Below are 20,274 nucleotides of genomic sequence, written 5' to 3' on the forward strand. Positions count from 1 at the left end.
TTGCTAAGAAACTATGGTTTTGGCAAGTTGGTTAGGAGATGTACTTTGTGCATGACACAAGTAATTCTTCCAACAATTGTTTACAGACAGATTATTTCACTTATAATTGACTGTATCGGGGCCTCCCGGGTGGCGCAGTGGTTAAGGGCGCTGTACTGCAGCGGCAGCTGTGCCATCAGAGTCCCTGGGTTCGCGCCCAGGCTCTGTCGTAACCAGCCGCGACCGGGAGGTCCGTGGGGCGACACACAATTGGCCTAGCGTCGCCCGGGTTAGGGAGGGCTTGGTCGGTAGGGGTGTCCTTGTCTCATCGCGCACCAGCGACTCCTGTGGCGGGCTGGGCGCAGTGTGCGCTAGCCAAGGTGGCCAGGTGCACAGTGTTTCCTCCGGCGCATTGGTGCGGCTGGCTATGTCCACAGTAAAACAAATCCAATATTGACATAACCTGAAAGGCAGCTCAGCAAGGAAGAAGCCACCTCTCCAAAACCATTTGCAACTGCGCATGGGGACAAAAATCGTACTTTTTGGAGAAATGTCTCCTGGTCTGATGAAACAAAAATAGAACTGTTTGGCCATAATGACCATCGTTATGTTTCGAGGAAAAAGGGGGAGGCTTGCAAGCCGAAGAACACCATCCCAACCATGAAACATAGGGGTGGCAGCATCATGGTGTGGGGGTGCTTTGCTAAGGGAGGGACTGGTGCACTTCACAAAATAAATGGCATCATGAGGATGGAAAATGATGTTCATATATTGAAGAAACATCTGAAGACATCAGTCAGGAAGTTAAATCTTGGTCGCAAATGGGTCTTCCAAATGGATAATGACCCCAAGCATACTTCCAAAGTTGTGGCAAAATGGCTTAAGGACAACAAAGTCAAGGTATTGAAGGTTGTGGAAAGCTACCCGAAACGTTCGACCCAAGTTAAACAATTTAAAGGCAATGCTACCAAATACTAATGTGATGAAAGAAATAAAATATTAAATAAATCACTCTACTATTATTCTGACATTTCACATTCTTAAAATAAAGTGGTGATCCTAACTGACCTAAGACAGGGAATTTTTACGAGGATTAAATGTCAGGAATTGTGAAAAACTGAGTTTAAATGTATTTGGCTAAGGTGTATGTAAACTTCCGACTTCAACTGTATCTGTAGTTGTCCGCATATTCTAAGTCAGAACCGTCCAGAGTAGTGATGCTAGTTGGGCGGGCGGGGGCGGGCAGCGATCGGTTGAAGAGCATGCATTTAGTTTTACTTGTATTTAAGAGCAGTTGGAGGCCACAGAAGGAGTGTTGTACGGCATTGAAGCTTGTCTGGAGGTTTTTAACACAGTGTCCAAAGAAGGGCCAGAAGTATACAGAATGGTGTCATCTGCGTAGAAATGGATCAGAGAATCACCAGCAGCAAGAGTGACATCATTGATGTATACAGAGAAAAGAGTTGGCCCGAGAATTGAACCCTGTGGCACCCACGTAGAGACTGCCAGAGGTCCGGAAAACAGGCCCTCCGATTTGACACACTGAACTGTCTGAGAAGTAGTTGGTGAACCAGGCGAGGCAGTCATTTGAGAAACCAAGGCTGTTGAGTCTGCCAATAAGAATGCGGTGATTGACAGTCGAAAGCATTGGCCAGGTCGATGAAGAAGGCTGCACAGTACTGTCTTTTATCGATGGCAGTTATGATATTGTTTAGGACCTTGTGCGTGGCTGAGGTGCACCCACGACCAGCTCGGAAACCAGATTGCATAGAGATAGAGGACAAGGTACTGTGGGATTTGAAATGGTCGGTGATGTGTTTATTTTGAAGACTTTAGAAAGGCAGGGCAGGATGGATATAGGTCTATAACAGTTTGGGTCTAGAGTGTCTCCCCCTCTGAAGGTCGAGACCGAAGAGGGGGATGACTGCTGCAGCTTTACAATCTTTAGGGATCTCAGACGATAGGAAAGAGAGGTTGAACAGGCTAGTAATAGGGGTTGCAACAATTGCGGTGGAGAATTTTAGAAAGAGATGGTCCAGAATGTCTAGCCCAGCTGATTTGTAGGGGTCCAGATTTTCCAGCTCTTTCAGGACATCAGGGGTAACCAGGTGGTAAGCAAAGCCAGCCGTAGAAAAATGCTTTTTGAAATTCCCGATTATCGTGGATTTATCGGTGGTGACAGTTTCCGAGCCTCAGTGCAGTGGACAGCTGGGAGGAGGTGCTCTTATTCTCCATGTTCTTTACAGTGTCCCAAAACTTTGGGGAATTTGTGTTACAGGATGCAAATTTCTGTTTGAAAAAGCTAGCCTTTGCTTTCCTAACTGACTGTGTATATTGGTTCCTAACTTCCTGAAAAGTTGCATATCGCGGGGGCTATTCGATGCTAATGCAATCCACCACAGGATGTTTTGTGCTGGTTAAGGGCAGTCAAGTCTGGAGTGAACCAGGGGCTATATCTGTTCTTAGTTCTACATTTTTTTGAATGGGGCATGCTCATTTATGATGGTGAGGAAAGCACTTTTAAAGAATAACCAGGCATCGTCTACTGACGTGATGAGGTCAAAATTCTTCCAGGATACCTGGGTCAGGTCAATTAGAAAGGCCTGCTCGCTGAAGAGTTTTAGGGAGCGTTTGACAGTGATGAGTAGTGGTCATTTGACCGCGGACCCATTACGGACGCAGGCAATGAGGCAGTGATCGTTGAGATCCTGGTTGAAGACAGGAAAAGTGTATTTAGAGGGAAGGTTGGTCAGGGTGATATCTATGACGGTGGCCATGTTTACGGATTTGGGGTTGTACCTGGTAGGTTCCTTGATAATTTGTGTGAGATTGAGGGCCTCTTGCTAAGATTGTAGGACGGCCGGGGTGTTTAGCATATCCCAGTTTAGGTCACCTAACAGTATGAACTCTGAAGATAAGTGAGGGCAATCAATTCGCATATGGAGTCCAGGGCACAACTGGGGGCTGAGGGTGGTCTATAGCAAGCGGCAACATTTAGAGACTTTCTGGAAAGGTGGATTTTTAGAAGTAGAAGCTCGAACTGTTTGGGTACAGACCTGGATAGCATGACAGAACTCTGCAGGCTATCTCTGCAGTAGATTGTGACCCCGCCCCCTTTGGCAGTTCTATCTTAGCGGAAAATGTTGTAGTTGGGGATGGAAATTTCAGAATTTTTGGTGGCCTTCCTAAGCCAGGATTCAGACACGGCTAGGACATCAGGGTTGGCGGAGTGTGCTTAAGCAGTGAATAAACAAACAGATGTCTTCTATGAGTCTTGTTATTGTCGACTCTGAGTGTTGCAGTCCCTTTATTTGCTTTAAAATAGCTTCCTTGTTTGTTACATCAGCATACAATATTTCAGCTGAGGCCAAAAAACATTACTTCACAATCTCCGCATCTTTGAAGGCCTTCTTGTTTCTCGCGAGTATCCAAGCAATCTCAAATGTTGCCTCTGTCATTTTCCCTGCAACAGTGCTCGATCCTTTGAGCTGTCCTTTGAGTTGCGCTATTTTGTTGTTGAGGTTGCTTTGTGGCGGATATGTTTTGTCAACATGGGCATGGTGTGACTGGATTTCACTCTAAATTTGCTTGCTTAAAACATTTGACTGCCTTCTGGCAAACAAGACAAAGTGAGCTAATCCCATTATCTCTTCATGAATCAACCCTGTCCTTCTCTTAGCCACCGGAGCCACGTTAGCTAGCTGCATTTCTCCGCCGCCATCTTCCTGATTGTTTGTTCACAGCTTTCAAGTTGTTTCCAGCTCTTACCCCTCATATTCATTGTCAATAGATTTACATGTCTTTTTTACAATAAATCGATCCATGTCTACCAGACTGCAAAATTAGCTAGTATCAAACTGAAATGTGTCGGTCTCTGTAGCTGAGCAGTTGCGTTCTATTTTGGCCAACATTCTATTTCGGCCTGTCTGTTCAACAGCGGCGCTATACTGCTGTCCAGGGAACAATAGATATATTCAATGAAGTGATTCAGGCCTGCATTAAACACATTGAATTGAAATTGTATCATTGTTATGTATTATGAATGGGAAATAGGAAAATCACAGCGAGCCGCAAATTAACAGCTCGCGGCAATGAGTACCACTGCTCTACATGCAGAGAACTGGATGTGTAGGAGGTAAAGTTATGTGTATGGGCAACGGTAACGGTAACAAAATGACGCAGAGACTCAGATTTCTGGCAGCATAATGCTGTGGTGATGTTATTCAGCGGCAGGGACTGGGAGACTAGTCAGGATCGAGGCAAAGAGTAACGGAGCAAAGTACAGAGAGATACTTGATGAAAACCTGCTCCAGAGCACTGCAGACCTCCAGAGCGCTGTGAACCTGGAAGGTTCACCTTCCAACAGGACATTGACCCTAATCACACAGCCAAGACAACGCAGGAGTGGCTTTGGGACAAGTCTCTGAATGTGCTGAGTGGCCCAGCCAGAGCCCGGACTTGAACCCCATCGAACATCTCTGGAGAGACCTGAAAATAGCTGTGCAGTGACACTCCCCATCCAACCTGACAAAGCTTGAGAGGATCTGCAGAGAAGAATGGGAGAAACTCCCCAAATACAGGTGTGCCAAGCTAGAAGCATCATACCCAAGAAGATGCAATGCTATCATCTCTGCCAAAGGTGCTTCAACAAAGTACTGAGTAAAGGGTCTGAATACTCATGTAAATGTGTGATATTTCTACTTTTTTCTAAAAATGTCTAAAAAACTGTTTTTGCTTTGTCATTATGGGGTATTGTGATGAGTGAAACAAAACAATTTAATCAATTTTAGAATAAGGCTGTAATGTAACAAAATGTTGAAAAAGTCAAGGGGTCTGAATACTTTCCAAATACACTGTAAAATAGATTAAATTGAGATTGTGACAGTGATCTGCACACTTGTCCGACGTGTGTATATTTTATGCCTGCTACGTAAGAGAGACAAGAATTCATGATGAGAGGAGAACAGTTGCTTCGCGAGGTAACTACCTGAAAATACATTATCTCAGTCATTGATATTTGGTATTCAGCAGTCATAAAAGTCATATGCCTTATTTACGTTGAAGAAGTACTAAAATAGTGATTTTTTTTTCAAACAGCATAGGCAGCAGCTCTTTAGAGATGAGATGACTTCGAATTAAATAAAGTCATCAAATAAAACAAATGTAATAAACACAACTGAAATATTTGATTAAAGTAATGAGAATAAGCAGTAAATGGGCAGTCACTACCATCATGGAACTTGTATTATTTGTTTCATCCTGTGTTGTTACAGCGTTCAACCCACATAATGCATTTAAAATGAAATAAATAAATAAAGATACTTAAAAAAATAATAATTGAACGGAAACTAAACCGACCTCAGAAAGCACTAATCGCTCAGCACTACTTACACGGAACCCAAACCAGCTGCGTGCGTGCGCCATCATGCATAAATGTTTTTTGTCCCCCTACACCAAACGTGATCACGACACGCAGGTTAAAATATCAAAACAAACTCTGAACCAATGACATTAATTTGGGGACAGGTCGAAAAGCATTAAACATGTATGGCAATTTAGCTAGTTAGCTTGCACTTGCTAGCTAATTTGTCCTATTTAGCTAGCTTGCTGTTGCTAGCTAATTTGTCCTGGGATATAAATATTGAGTTTTATTTTACCTGAAATGCACAAGGTCCTCTACTCCAACAATTAATCCACACATAAAACGGCCAACCGAATTGTTTCTAGTCATCTCTCCTCCTTCCAGGCTTTTTCATCTTTAAACTTATATGGTGATGGCATCTTCACTTTTATAGTATTACCACAACAACCGGCAAAACAGTTCGTCTTTCAATCACCCACGTGGGTATAACCAATGAGGAGATGGCACGTGGGTACCTGCTTCTATAAACCAATGAGGAGATGGGAGAGGCAGGACTTGAAGCGCGATCTGCGTCAGAAATAGAAAGGAGTTCTATTTTAGCCTTTGGCATCGCAGACACTCGTTGGCGCACGAGAGCAGTGTGGGTGCAATAATTGAATAACATGGATGTCTACATTTATTTTGCGACGCTCGCGCATGCGACATGTCCGGTCTGGTCAGCATGTTACTGTAGTTCCATAACCAAAATAGATTTTTTTCAAACTGAAGGTGTTAGCACTTCACTTTTTCTATATTCTCTTTTGTTACAAAGTGGGATTAAAATGGAAGGAATAAAACATTTTGGTCAATGATCTACACAATTTACTCTAATAACAAAGTGGAAGAAAAATTCTAACACTTATGAAAAATAAGACCAATATATTTTGTTTAGATAAGTATTCACCCCCCTGAGACAATACATGCAACTCACTGCCTTCCTGAAGACAAACAATCTATACAAAATGCTTCAGACTGGTTTTAGACCCCATCATAGCACCGAGACTACATTAGGAAAGGTGGTAAATTACCTTTTAATGGCGTCATACCAAGGCTCTTCATCTGTCCTCGTACTCCTAGACCTTAGTGCTGCTTTTAATACCATCGATCACCACATTCTTTTGGAGAGATTGGAAACCCAAATTGGTCTACACGGACAAGTTCTGGCCCGGTTTAGATCTTATCTGTCAGAAAGATATCAGTTTGTCTCTGTGGATGGTTTGTCCTCTTGACAAACCAACTGTAAATTTCGGTGTTCTTCAAGGTTCCGTTTTAGGACCACTATTGTTTTCACTATATATTTGACCTCTTGGTGATGTCATTTCGGAAACATAATGTTAACTTTCACTTCTTTGCGGACGATACACAGCTGGACATTTCGATGAAACATGGTGAAGCCCCAAAATTGCCCTTGCTGGAAGCATATGTTTCAGACATAAGGAAGTGGATGGCGGAAAATGTGTTACTTTTAAACTCAGACAAAACAGACGCGCTAGTTCTAGGTCCCAAGAAACAAAGATATCTTCTATTGGATCTGACAATTAATCTTGATGGTTGTACATTAGTCTCGTTAATCTTGATGGTTGTAGTCTCAAATAAACTGAAGGACCTCGGCGTTACTATGAATCCTGATCTCTCTTTTGACGAACATATCAAGACTGTTTCAAGGACAGCTTATTTCCATCTACGTAACATTGCAAAAATCAGAAACCTCCTGTGCAAAAATGTATCCATGCTATTGTCACTTCTAGATTAATCTACTGCAATGCCCTACCTTCTTGGCTAACTGGATAAATCACTAAATAAACTTCAGTTAGTGCTAAACACCGCTGCTGGAATCTTGACTAGAACCAAAAAATGTGATCATATTACTCCAGTGCTAGCCTCTCTAGACTAGCTTCCTGTTAAGGCTAGGGCTGATTTCAAGGTTTTACTGCTAACCTAACAAAGCATTACATGGGCTTGCTCCTATCTATCTTTCCAATTTGGTCCTGCCGTACATACCTACACATACGCTACGGTCACAAGACGCAGGCCTCCTAATTGTCCCTAGAATTTCTAAGCAAACAGCTGGAGGCAGGGCTTTCTCATATAGAGCTCCATTTTTATGAAATGGTCTGCCTATCCATGTGAGAGATGCAGACTCGGTCTCGACCTTTAAGTCTTTATTGAAGACTCATCTCTTCAGTAGGTCCTATGATTGAGTGTAGTCTGGCCCAGGGGTGTGAAGGTGAACGAAAAGGCACTGGAGCGACGAACCGCCCTTGCTGTCTCTGCCTGGCCGGTTCCCCACTCCACTGGGATTTTCTGCCTCTAACCCTATTACAGGGGCTGAGTCACTGGCTTACTGGGGCTCTTCCATGCTGTCGCTAGGAATGGTGCATCAGTTGAGTGGGTTGAGTCACTGATGTGATCTTCCTGTCTGGGTTGGCGCCCCCCCCTCGGGTTCGTGCCGTGGGGGAGATCTTCGTGGGCTATACTCTGCCATGTCTCAGTGTAGTAAGTTGGTGATTTGAAGATATCCCTCTAATGGTGTGGGGGCTATGCTTTGGTAAAGTGGATGGTGTTATATCCTGCCTGGTTGGCCGTGCTTCTACACCTTCATTGCTTGCTGTTTGGGGTTTTAGGCTGGGTTTCTGTACAGCACTTTGTGACATCAGCTGATGTAAGAAGGGCTTTATAAATAGATTTGATTGATTGGCCCTGTCTGGGGGTATCGTCGGACGGGGCCACAGTGTCTCCAGACCACTCCTGTATCAGCCTCCAGTATTTATGCTGCAATAGTTTATGCGTTGGTGGGCTAGGATCAGTCTTATATCTGGAGTACTTCTCCTGTCTTGTCCAGTGTCCTGTATGAATTTAAGTATGCTCCCTCTAACTCTCTTCTCTCAGAGGACCATGCCTCATGACTACCTGGCCTGATGACTCCTTGCTGTACCCAGTCCACCCCAGTGCACCTGCTGCTGCTTCAGTTTCAATTGTTCTGCCTGCGGCTATGGAACCCTGACCTGTTCACCGGACGTGCTACCTTGTCCCAGACCTGCTGTTTTCGACTCTCTCTCTCTCTCTACAGCACCTGCTGTCTCAAACTCTGAATGATTGACTATGAAAAGCCAACTTACCTTTACTCCTGAGGTGCTGACCTGTTGCAGCCTCTATAACCACTGTGATTATTATTATTTGACCCTGCTTGTCATCTATGAAAGTTTGAACATCTTGGCCATGTACTGTTATAATCTCCACCCGGCACAGCCAGAAGAGGACTGGCCACCCCACAGAGCCTGGTTCCTATCTTTGTTTCTTCCTAGGTTCCTGCCTTTCTCTGGAGTTTTTCCTAGCCACCATGCTTCTACATCTGCATTGCTTGCTGTTTGGGGTTTTAGGCTGGGTTTCTGTAAAGCACTTTGTGACATTGGCTAATGTAAAAAGGGCTTTATAAATACATTTGATTGATTGATTGATTGATGTTAGAAACACCTTTGGCAGCGATTATAGCTGTGAGTCTTTTTAGGTAAGTCTAAGAGCTTTGCACACCTGGATTGTACAGTATTGCCCATTATTCTTTTTTAAATTATTCAAGCTTTGTCAAGTTGGTTGTTGATCATTGCTTGAAAGCCATTTTCAAGTCTTGCCATAGATTTAAGCCGATTTAGGTCAAAACTGTAACTCGACCACTCAGGAACATTCACGGTCGTCTTAGTAAGCAACTCAAGTGTAGATTTGGCCTTGTGTTTAAGGTTAATGTCCTGCTGAAAGGTGTATTTTTCCCCCAGTGTCTGGTGGAAAGCAGACTGAACCAGGTTTTCCTCTAGGATTTTGCCTGTGCTTAGCTATATTCGGTATCTCTTTATCCTAAAAAACACCCTAATCCTTGCCAATGACAAGCATACCCATAACATGATGCAACCACCATCATGCTTGAAAATCTGAAGAGTGGAACTCAGTGATGTTTTGAGATTTGTCCAAAACATAACGTTTTGTATTCAGGACATAATGGTAATTTCTTTGTCACATTTTTTACAGTATTACTTAAGTGCCTTGTTGCAAACAGGATGCATGTGCAGGCTTCCTTCTTTTCACTCTGTAATTTAGGTTAATATCGTGAAGTAACTACAATGTTGTCGATTCATCCTTAGTTCTCATATCACAACCATTAAACTCGGTAACTGTTTTAAAATCACCATTGGCCTCATGGTGAAATTCTTAAGCAGTTTCCTTCCTCTATGGCAATGGAGTTAGGAAGGACGCCTGTATCTTTGTATTGATACTGGGTGTAAAAACGAATTAATAACCACCATACTCAAAGGGATATTCAGCTTATGCTTTTAATTTTTTTTTTTTAAACACATCTACCAATCAGGGCCCTTTTTGAGAGACATTGAAAAACCTTCCTGGTCTTTGTGGTTTAATCTGTGCTTGAAATTCACTACTCGATTGAGGGACCTTACAGATGTGTGGTGTACAAAGATGGGGTAGTCATTCAAAAAGCATGTTAACCCCTATTATTGAACACAGCACGAGTCCATGCAACGTATGTGTTTTGATTTGTTAAATTATTTAGGCTTGCCATAACAAAGGGGTTGAATACTTGACTCAAGACAATTCAGTTCTTCATTTTTTATTCATTTGGAAAAATGTCTTCAAAACAAAATTTCACTTTGACATTAAGGGTAGTGTGTGTAGATCAGTGGCACAAAATATACATTTTAAATTCAGGCTGTAAGTATGGCTAGACGGTGCACTGTCCGTCTCTCAGCACATATCAAAGCTGCAGGCTAAAGTTAAATCTAGCTTGGTTTCCTCTATCGTAATCGTTCCTCTTTCACCCCAGCGGCCAAACTAACCCTGATTGAGATGACCATCCTACCCATGCTAGATTACAGAGACATAATTTATAGATCGGCAAGTAAGGGTGCTCTCGAGCGGCTAGATGTTCTTTACCATTCGGCCATCAGATTTGCCACCAATGCTTCTTATAGGACACATCCCTGCACTCTATACTCCTTTGTAAACTGGCCATCTCTGTATACCCGTCGCAAGACCCACTGGTTGATGCTTATTTATAAAACCCTCTTAGGCCTCACTCCCCCCTATCTGAGAAATCTTCTGCAGCCCTCATCCTCCACATACAACACTCGTTCTGCCAGGCACATTCTGTTAAAGGTCCAAAAACACACATATCCCTGGGTCGCTTCTCTTTTCAGTTCGCTGCAGCTAGCGACTGGAACGAGCTGCAACAAACACTCAAACTGAACAGTTTTATCTCAATCTCTTCATTCAAAGACTCAATCATGGACAATCTTAGTGACAGTTGTGGCTGCTTTGCGTGATGTATTGTTGTCTCTACCTTCTTGCCCTTTGTGCTGTTGTCTGTAACCAATAATGTTTGTACCATGTTTTGTGCTGCTACCATGTTGTGTTGCTACCATGTTGTTATGTTGTGTTGCTACCATGCTGTGTTGTCATGTGTTGCTGCCTTGCTATGTTGTTGTCTTAGGTCTCTCTTTATGTAGTGTTGTGTTTCTTGTTGTGATGTGTGTATTGTCCTATATCTACAGTGCCTTGCGAAAGTATTCGGCCCCCTTGAACTTTGCGACCTTTTGCCACATTTCAGGCTTCAAACATAAAGATATAAAACTGTATTTTTTGTGAAGAATCAACAACAAGTGGGACACAATCATGAAGTGGTACGACATTTATTGGATATTTCAAACTTTTTTAACAAGTCAAAAAAAAAAATTGGGCGTGCAAAATTATTCAGCCCCTTTACTTTCAGTGCAGCAAACTCTCTCCGGAAGTTCAGTGAGGATCTCTGAATGATCCAATGTTGACCTAAATGACTAATGATGATAAATACAATCCACCTGTGTGTAATCAAGTCTCCGTATAAATGCACCTGCACTGTGATAGTCTCAGAGGTCCGTCAAAAGTGCAGAGAGCATCATGAAGAACAAGGAACACACCAGGCAGGTCCGAGATACTTTTGTGAAGAAGTTTAAAGCCGGATTTGGATACAAAAAGATTTCCCAAGCTTTAAACATCCCAAGGAGCACTGTGCAAGCGATAATATTGAAATGGAAGGAGTATCAGACCACTGCAAATCTACCAAGACCTGGCCGTCCCTCTAAACTTTCAGCTCATACAAGGAGACGACTGATCAGAGATGCAGCCAAGAGGCCCATGATCACTCTGGATGAACTGCAGAGATCTACAGCTGAGGTGGGAGACTCTATCCATAGGACAACAATCAGTCGGATATTGCACAAATCTGGCCTTTATGGAAGAGTGGCAAGAAGAAAGACATTTCTTAAAGATATCCATAAAAAGTGTTGTTTAAAGTTTACCACAAGCCACCTGGGAGACACACCAAACATGTGGAAGAAGGTGCTCTGTTCAGATGAAACCAAAATTGAACTTTTTGGCAACAATGCAAAACGTTATGTTTGGCGTAAAAGCAACACAGCTCATCACCCTGAACACACCATCCCCACTGTCAAACATGGTGGTGGCAGCATCATGGTTTGGGCCTGCTTTTCTTCAGCAGGGACAGGGAAGATGGTTAAAATTGATGGGAAGATGGATGGAGCCAAATACAGGACCATTCTGGAAGAAAACCTGATGGAGTCTGCAAAAGACCTGAGACTGGGACGGAGATTTGTCTTCCAACAAGACAATGATCCAAAACATAAAGCAAAATCTACAATGGAATGGTTCAAAAATAAACATATCCAGGTGTTAGAATGGCCAAGTCAAAGTCCAGACCTGAATCTAATCGAGAATCTGTGGAAAGAACTGAAAACTGCTGTTCACAAATGCTCTCCATCCAACCTCACTGAGCTCGAGCTGTTTTGCAACATCAAGTCTCTCGATGTGCAAAACTGATAGAGACATACCCCAAGCGACTTACAGCTGTAATCGCAGCAAAAGGTGGCGCTACAAAGTATTAACTTAAGGGGGCTGAATAATTGTGCACGCCAATTTTTCAGTTTTTGATTTGTTAAAAAAGTTTGAAATATCCAATAAATGTTGTTCCACTGCATGATTGTGTCCCACTTGTTGTTGATTCTTCACAAAAAAAATACAATTTTATATATTTATGTTTGAAGCCTGAAAGGCGAGGTCAGTACAGGTGCATCAAAGCTGGGACCGAGAGACTGAAAAACAGCTTCTATCTCAAGGCCAGACTGTTAAACAGCCACCACTAACATTGAGTGGTTGCTGCCAACACACTGACTCAACTCCAGCCACTTTAATAATGGGAATTGATGGGAAATGATGTAAATATATCACTAGCCACTTTAAACAATGCTACCTAATATAATGTTTACATACCCTACATTATTCATCTCATATGTATACGTATATACTGTACTCTATATCATCTACTGCATCTTTATGTAATACATGTATCACTAACCACTTTAACTATGCCACTTTGTTTACATACTCATCTCATATGTTTAAACTGTACTCAATACCATCTACTGTATCTTGCCTATGCTGCTCTGTACCATCACTCATTCATACATCTTTATGTACATATTCTTTATCCCCTTACACTTTTGTGTCTATAAGGTAGTAGTTTTGGAATTGTTAGCTAGATTACTTGTTGGTTATTACTGCATTGTCGGAACTAGAAGCACAAGCATTTCGCTACACTCGCATTAACATCTGCTAACCATGTGTATGTGACAAATAAAATTTGATTTGATATGCTCAGCTCTGTTCAGAATCAATAAAGCAGTAGACAAGTTGATCCAATTTCACCTTTTCTATTCTTATTATCCATGGAACCCCTGGCCTAAGTGATTCGTCAATCGAAGAAAATAACACTTCTCTAAAATCTACTGATCACTTCATCTCATTATGCACAGACAATATATCTCAATCGCTCCCAAACGCACTGAAGACCGTAGATACATTTTATTGCTTGAGATTACACTGAATTTATCTAACCAAAATCAGCCCTACTGCCTCTCAAGACCCCGATGGAGGACTCCATCTCTACTTATGGAACCCCCATAGTTATCTTTTTATATTTGGGAGTATATATATTTCCTTTGATAAAACCATAGCCACAAATTAACAAAATGCTCAAAATCAGTTAAATCTGGCCTTGGTAGATGGAATAATATCCCAGTTGCTTTAACCAGCAGAATATCTATTGTCAAAATGAATATAATGCCACTGCTGAATTTCTGTAGATCACTGCTTCTCATGGCTCCCCCTTCTGGCTATTGGGATACAATTCATAGTCCAGTCTCAAAATGTACAGTACCAGTCAAAAGTTTGGACACACCTACTTATTCCTGGGTTTATCTTTATTTGTACTATTTTCTACATTATAATAATAGTGAAGACATCAAAACTATGAAAAAACACATATGGAATAATTGAATAACCAAAACAGTGTTTAACAAATCCAAATAGACTTTATTTTTGAGAAAAGTAGTCACCCTTTGCCTTGATGACAGCCTTGCACACTCTTGGCATTCGCTCAACCAGCTTCATGAGGTAGTCACCTGGAATGCATCTTAATTAACAGGTGTGCTATGTTAATTAAAAGTTAATTTGTGGAATTTATTTCCTTCTTAATACGTTTGAGCCAATCAGTTGTGTTGTGACATAGGGGTGGTATACAGAAGATAGCCTTATTTGGTAAAAGACCAAGTCCATATTATGGCAAGAACAGCTCAAATAGGCAAAGAGAAATGACAGTCCATCATTTCTTTAGGACATGAAGGTCAGTCAATAAGGAAAATGTCAAGAACTTTGAAAGTTTCTTTAAAGTACTGTTGCAAAAACCATGAAGTGCTACGATGAAACTGGCTCTCATGAGGACCGCCACAGGAAAGGAAGACCCAGAGTTACCCATGCTGCAGAGAATACGTTCATTAGAGTTAACTGTACCTCAGATTGCAGCCCAAATAAATGCTTCACAGAGTTCAAGTAACAGACACATCTCAACATCAACTGTTCAGAGCAGACTGTGTGAATCAGGACTCCATGGTCGAATTGCTGCAAAGAAACAACTACTAAAAGACACCAATAAGAAGAAGAGACTTGCCTGGGCCAAGAAACATGAGCAATGGATATTAGACCGGCGGAAATCTGTCCTTTGGTCTGATGAGTCCAAATGTGAGATATTTGGTTCCAACCGTCTGTTTTTGTGAGACTCCGCGTAGGTGAACAGATGATCTCTGTATGTGTAGTTCCCACCGTGAAGCATGGAGGAGGTGTGATGGTGTGCTGGTGCTTTACTGGTGACACTGTCAGTGATTTATTTAGAATTCAAGGCACACTTAACCAGGATGGCTAACACAGCATTCTGCAGCGATATGCCATCCCATCTGGTTTGTGCTTAGTGGGACTATCATTTGTTTTTCAACAGGACAATGAGTCAACACATCTCCAGGCTGTGTAAGGGCTATTTGACAAAGAGTGATGGGAGTGATGCATCAGATGACATGGCCTCCACAATCACCCGACCTCAACCCAATTGAGATGGTTTGAGATGAGTTGGACCGCAGAGTGAAGGAAAAGCAGTCAACAAGTGCTGAGCATATGTGGGAACTCTTTCAAGACTGTTGGAAAAACATTCCAGGTAAAGAAGGTTGAGAGAGTGCCAAGTGTGCAAAGCTGTCATCAAGGAAAGGGGTGGCTACTTTGAAGAATCTCAAATATAAATTATATTTTGATTTGTTTAACACTTTTTTGGTTACTACATGATTCCATGTGTTATTTCATAGTTTTGATTTCTTAACCATTATTCTAAAATGTAGAAAATAGTAAAAAAATAAATAAAGAAAACCCCTTGAATGAGTAAGTGTGTGCAAACTTCTGACTGGTACTGTATAATATAATGATAGTTACTAATTTGATTAGCAACTGGGAAAATTGCAATATTCAATATTTCCAATGACGAAGCCCAATATTATATTCTGTCGAAATACAATCTTCAAATGACCAGCATTATTATTATTGTTTTTATTTATTTTGTAAGGACAAAAGGTAGACTGCAGATGGATATAGAAATGTACCCCTGGGTACCATCTGCAACTAGTGTAACCTCTGTGTGGAAATCATTGGTTAATCAAACATCAATATCAACACAGGAATTGACAGAACTATAAGTAATGGTGTATCTTGGGTGTCGCTACCTAAAAAGGCATAGCTAGATGTGGCAAGCAAAGGGGTATTGTTACAAATAGCAAGCTACCCAAGCGGAAAGGCAAGCAATCGTTGCAATGAAACGAAGTATCAACGCTAATGTCTAAACTGGGAAACAAATTAGCGCCAATGTTGTTGCAAGTTTGTATTTCACGTGTCAGCAAGCTAATCGAAAATATAGTTAGCTAGCTAGTTAACTGATCGACGTTCACTAGCTGTAGCAAATTATTTTGGACCCAGTCAGGAGCTCTTACCTAAGTAGTTGATCCTGACAGCATTCGGTTCATTATATCCAATTGAGCGCTTGTTAACATCCCAAACCAGGTTACCAGAGCAGGACATCATGCTCGAACCTCCTTTTACTTAAAAATAGCATTGAAATACAGTTGTAAACCCTGCCTTCTGACTATCGCCTTTGGATGTTGTTTTGCTTGTTCTCTGCGGGGTCGTTGGGGCCGTTGCGACGTACAGTAGCTAGCTAGTAACGTCAGCATGGGCGCTAAGCTAACTCTAGCTATATCAAGCTTTTATCTTTATCGCCCCTCTTCACTTTGCAGCCTCTCTTCGGTCGCTATATTCTTCTGATGCTTGTTATTTGGATGGCTCTCTACTTCCCTGTCTTGTTGTGTCAGACCCTGCCTATGCAACCAATGAACTCCCTGGTTGAAACAACGCAATGAAGCAGGTTCTCAGTGGTATGTGAACCGTTCTATGCGTTGTATTTCTATGTTCGAGACCATTAATCGAGACCGTCAACATTGCAGCGGTATGACGAAGCACTCAAGGAGAAGAACCTAGTCTCTAACAATATTAGTTGAAAACCCAGTTGAGGCCAATATATATAATATAGTTATAATTGCGCGATTATGTAGTAAAGTGTTATCATATTAATACTGGATGTGTAGGTAGATTAACAAATGGTAGACTCTGGGGACCGTTCAGCAGGACGCAACGTTTTGGAGCATTCAGATTAAACGCGTCAAGTTCTTTGGTGCGCACACATCATTGACAACATGAAACTGTCCTTCCATAAACCGTGTGGTGAAGGCGCAACAGTGCCTCGAAATTCGTCTTGGCCCTCACAAACTTCTACAGATGCACCATTGAGAGCATCATGTGCCTGCCCTCTGCCTGCCCTCCAGGACATCTACACTACCTGGTCGGCGCCTGTTCACTCTGCTACCATCTACAGGGAGCTCCAAAAGTATTGGGACAGTGACACATTTTTGTTGTTTTTGAAATTATACAATGACTATGAGGTAAGTGCAGACTGTCAGCTTTAATTTGAGGGTGTTAGGTAATATCAGGTTAAAAAAAAAAAAAAAAAAGGAATTACAGTACTTTTTGGTCATAATCCCCCCATTTTATGGGACAAAAAGTATTGGGACAAATTCACTTATTACTCTACAAACTTGTTGGGTGCATTTGCTGTTTGTTTTAGTTGTGTTTCATTTCTAAAACACTTCCACATTAATGTGGATGCTACCATGATTATGGATAATCCTAAATTAATCCTGACTAATGATGAGTGAGAAATTTACAGATGCACAAATATCATACCCCCAAGACATGCTAACTTCTCACTATTACAGGGGAGGTCAGCATAACAGGGGAGGTCAGCAGTTTTGGGAGGTATGATATTTATGTATAATTTTCAAATCCAAAGTGCTAGAGTACAGAGCCAAAACAACAAAAAAAATGTGTCACTGTCCCAATACTTTTGGAGTTCACTGTAGGAGGAGACAGTACAGGTACATCAAAGCTGGGACCGAAAGACTGAAAAACAGCTTCTATCTCCAGCCTCTGCCCAATACCCTGCTCCGAACTTAGTCACTGTTACTAGCTGGCTCCCACCCGGTACTCTACGCTACAACTTAGAACCTGCTGCCCTATATATATAGTCATTGAACACTGGTCACTTTAATTATGTTTACATACTATATTTTAGTCAAGGCTCATCCTACCTACTGCTAACTACACATACTGTCTATACACACCATTTTATATATGTATACTGAACATAAATATAAAACGCAACATGTAAAGTGTTGGTTTCATGAGCTGAAATAAAAAAATCCCAGACATTTTCCATTCACACAAAAATCTTATTTCTAACAAATTTTCAGCACAAACTTGTTACATCCCTATTAGTGAGCATTTCTCATTTGACAATATAATCCATCCACCTGACAGATGTGGCATATCAAGAAGCTGATTAAACAGTGTGATCATTACACAGGTGCACCTTGTCCTGGGAACAATAAAAGGCCAGTTTAAAATGTGCAGTTTTGTCACACAACACAATGCCACAGATGTCTCAAGTTTTGAGGGAGCGTGCAATTGGCATTCTGACTGCAGGAATGTCCAACAGAGCTGTTGCCAGAGAATGTAATGTTAATTTCTATACCATAAGCTGCCTCCAACATAATTTTAGAGAATTTGACAGTATGTCTAACTGGCTTCACAACCACAGACCAAGTATAACCACACCAGCCCAGGACCTCCACATCCAGCTTCTTCACCTGCGGGATTGTCTGAGGGGGGTGGGTATGGGGGTGCTGAGGAGTACATTTCAAGTCGGAAGTTTACATATACTTATGTTGGAGTCATTAAAACTTGTTTTTCAACTACTCCACAAATGTCTTGTTAACATACTATAGTTTTGGCAAGTCAGTTAGGACATCTACTTTGTGTATGTCGCAAGTAATTTCTCCAACAATTGTTTACAGAGAGATTATTTCACTTCTAATTCACTGTATCACAATTCCAGTGTGTCAGCAGTTTACATACACTAAGTTGACTGCCTTTAAACAGCTTGGAAAATGTAGAAAATTATGTCATGGCTTTAGAAGTTTCTGATAGGCTAATTAACATAATTTGAGTCAATTGGATGTATTGTGGATGTATTTCAAGGTCTACCTTCAAACTCAGTGCCTCTTTGTTTGACATCATGGGAAAAACAAAATAAATTAGCCAAGACCTCAGAAAAACATTGTAGATCTCCACAAGTCTGGTTCATCCTTGGGAGCAATTTCCAAATGCCTACGGCTACTTGTCTCCCTCATTGCCCCTGGGACTGTGCCACAGACCAATTCTTTGGTGCTACACTTCCGCTCGGACGCATCTACCCTCTGTCTGTGGCTGAAACCCAGGCCATGGAGGATTACACTACTGTTCAAAAGTTTGGGGTCACACAGAACAGCGCAAACTGGCTCTAACCAGAATAGAAAGAGGAGTAGGTGTTGAGGACTTGTGAGGTGTCTGTTTTTCAAACTAGACACTGTAATGTACTTGTCCTCTTGCTCAGTTGTGCAGCAGGACCTCCCACTCCCTTTTCTATTCTGGTTATAGCCAGTTTGTGCTGTTCTGTGACGGGATTAGTACACAGCGTTGCATGAGATGTTCAGTTTCTTGCCAATTTCTCACATGGAATAGCCTTAATTTCTCAGAACAAGAATAGACTGCTGTGTTTCAGAAGAAAGTTCATTGTTTCTAGCCATTTTGAGCCAGTAATTAAAACTACAAATGCTGACGCTCCAGATACTCAACTAGTCTAAAGAAGGCCAGTTTTATTGCTTCTTTAATCAACATAACCATTTTCAGCTGTGCTAATATAATTGCAAAAGTGATTTCTAATGATAGCCTTTTAAAATTATAAACTTGGATTAGCAGACACAACGTGACATTGGAACACAGGAGTGATGGTTGCTATAATGGGCCTCTGTACGCCCATGTAGATATTCCATAAAAAATCTGCAGTTTCCAACTACAATAGTCACTTACAACATCCTTTAACAATGTCTACACTGTATTTCTGATCATTTTTTATGTTAATGGTCAAAAAATGTGCTCTTCTTCCAAACAAGGACATTTCTAAGTGACCCCAAACTTTTGAACGGTAGTGTTCATTCAAAAAGCGCTCCAACTGGGTTTCACCCATGTCCCCTGCGATGGCTGGTTTCTTCTTTGTGGCCAAAAAGTAGAGAGGATTACGCCCATGTTTCGATTACCATGGACTTGACATCACTAAGAAGTATCGGTACCCTCTCCCGTTGGTGCCATCGAGCAGTTCTTCACCAAACTGGACCTGCGGAGTACCTACAATCTCCTCTGCTTCTGGGAAGGGGATGAGTGGAAGATGGCTTTCAGTACGATGTCTGGTCACTACGAGTATTTGGTTATGCCCTTTGGCTTAGCCAATGCTCCGTCAGTGTTCCAGGCATTCATCAACAAGGTGTTCAGGGACCTATTCAGATGGCAGGTGATTGTATACATCAACGACATCCTGATCTTCTCGACCAACCTGAAAGATCACTTCACCCACGAGCAGTTGTGCAACACCTCTTGGACAATCACCTGTTCGTCTAGGCGGAGAAGTGCCAATTCCACCAGAGGGCGGTATCATTGGGTTACCAAATCAGTCCACAGGGAGCTGAGGATGGAGGATATGAAGGTGGATGCGGTAAAGTCATGGCCAGTCCCTACCACCAACGGGTTACAATGGTTTTTGGGGTTTGACAACTTCTACCGCCGCTTCATCAGGAACTTCAGTGCTGTCGCCACCCCTCTCACCTCCCTCAAGTGTGCGCCTCGCAGGCTGGCGTGGTCTCCAGCAGCCGACGAGGCTTTGCTCTAGGAGCGTTTCACCTCCTCCCCCTCCTTGCTAAAACACCCATATCCCACGCTGCCTTTTGTGGTTGAGGTAGACGTATCTGAGGTGGGCGTGG

The 20,274-nt window shown here is 42.0% G+C and overlaps 1 protein-coding gene across 1 annotated transcript in view; it reads right to left on the minus strand.

Annotated features, from left to right (window-relative positions):
• The window catches only part of LOC127931269 (DDB1- and CUL4-associated factor 6-like), a 37,450-nt gene extending 21,186 nt beyond the window's left edge, over positions 1-16,264 (minus strand). The window contains exon 1 of the mRNA XM_052523312.1: positions 15,802-16,264. Coding sequence (XP_052379272.1) covers positions 15,802-15,892 — 91 coding nt within the window. The 5' untranslated portion in view covers positions 15,893-16,264. The remainder of the gene's footprint in view (positions 1-15,801) is intronic.
• Between the last annotated feature and the right edge of the window lie 4,010 nt (positions 16,265-20,274).

This window comes from Oncorhynchus keta, chromosome 7, assembly GCF_023373465.1.
Source record: "Oncorhynchus keta strain PuntledgeMale-10-30-2019 chromosome 7, Oket_V2, whole genome shotgun sequence".
NCBI classification, from domain to species: Eukaryota; Metazoa; Chordata; class Actinopteri; order Salmoniformes; family Salmonidae; genus Oncorhynchus; species Oncorhynchus keta.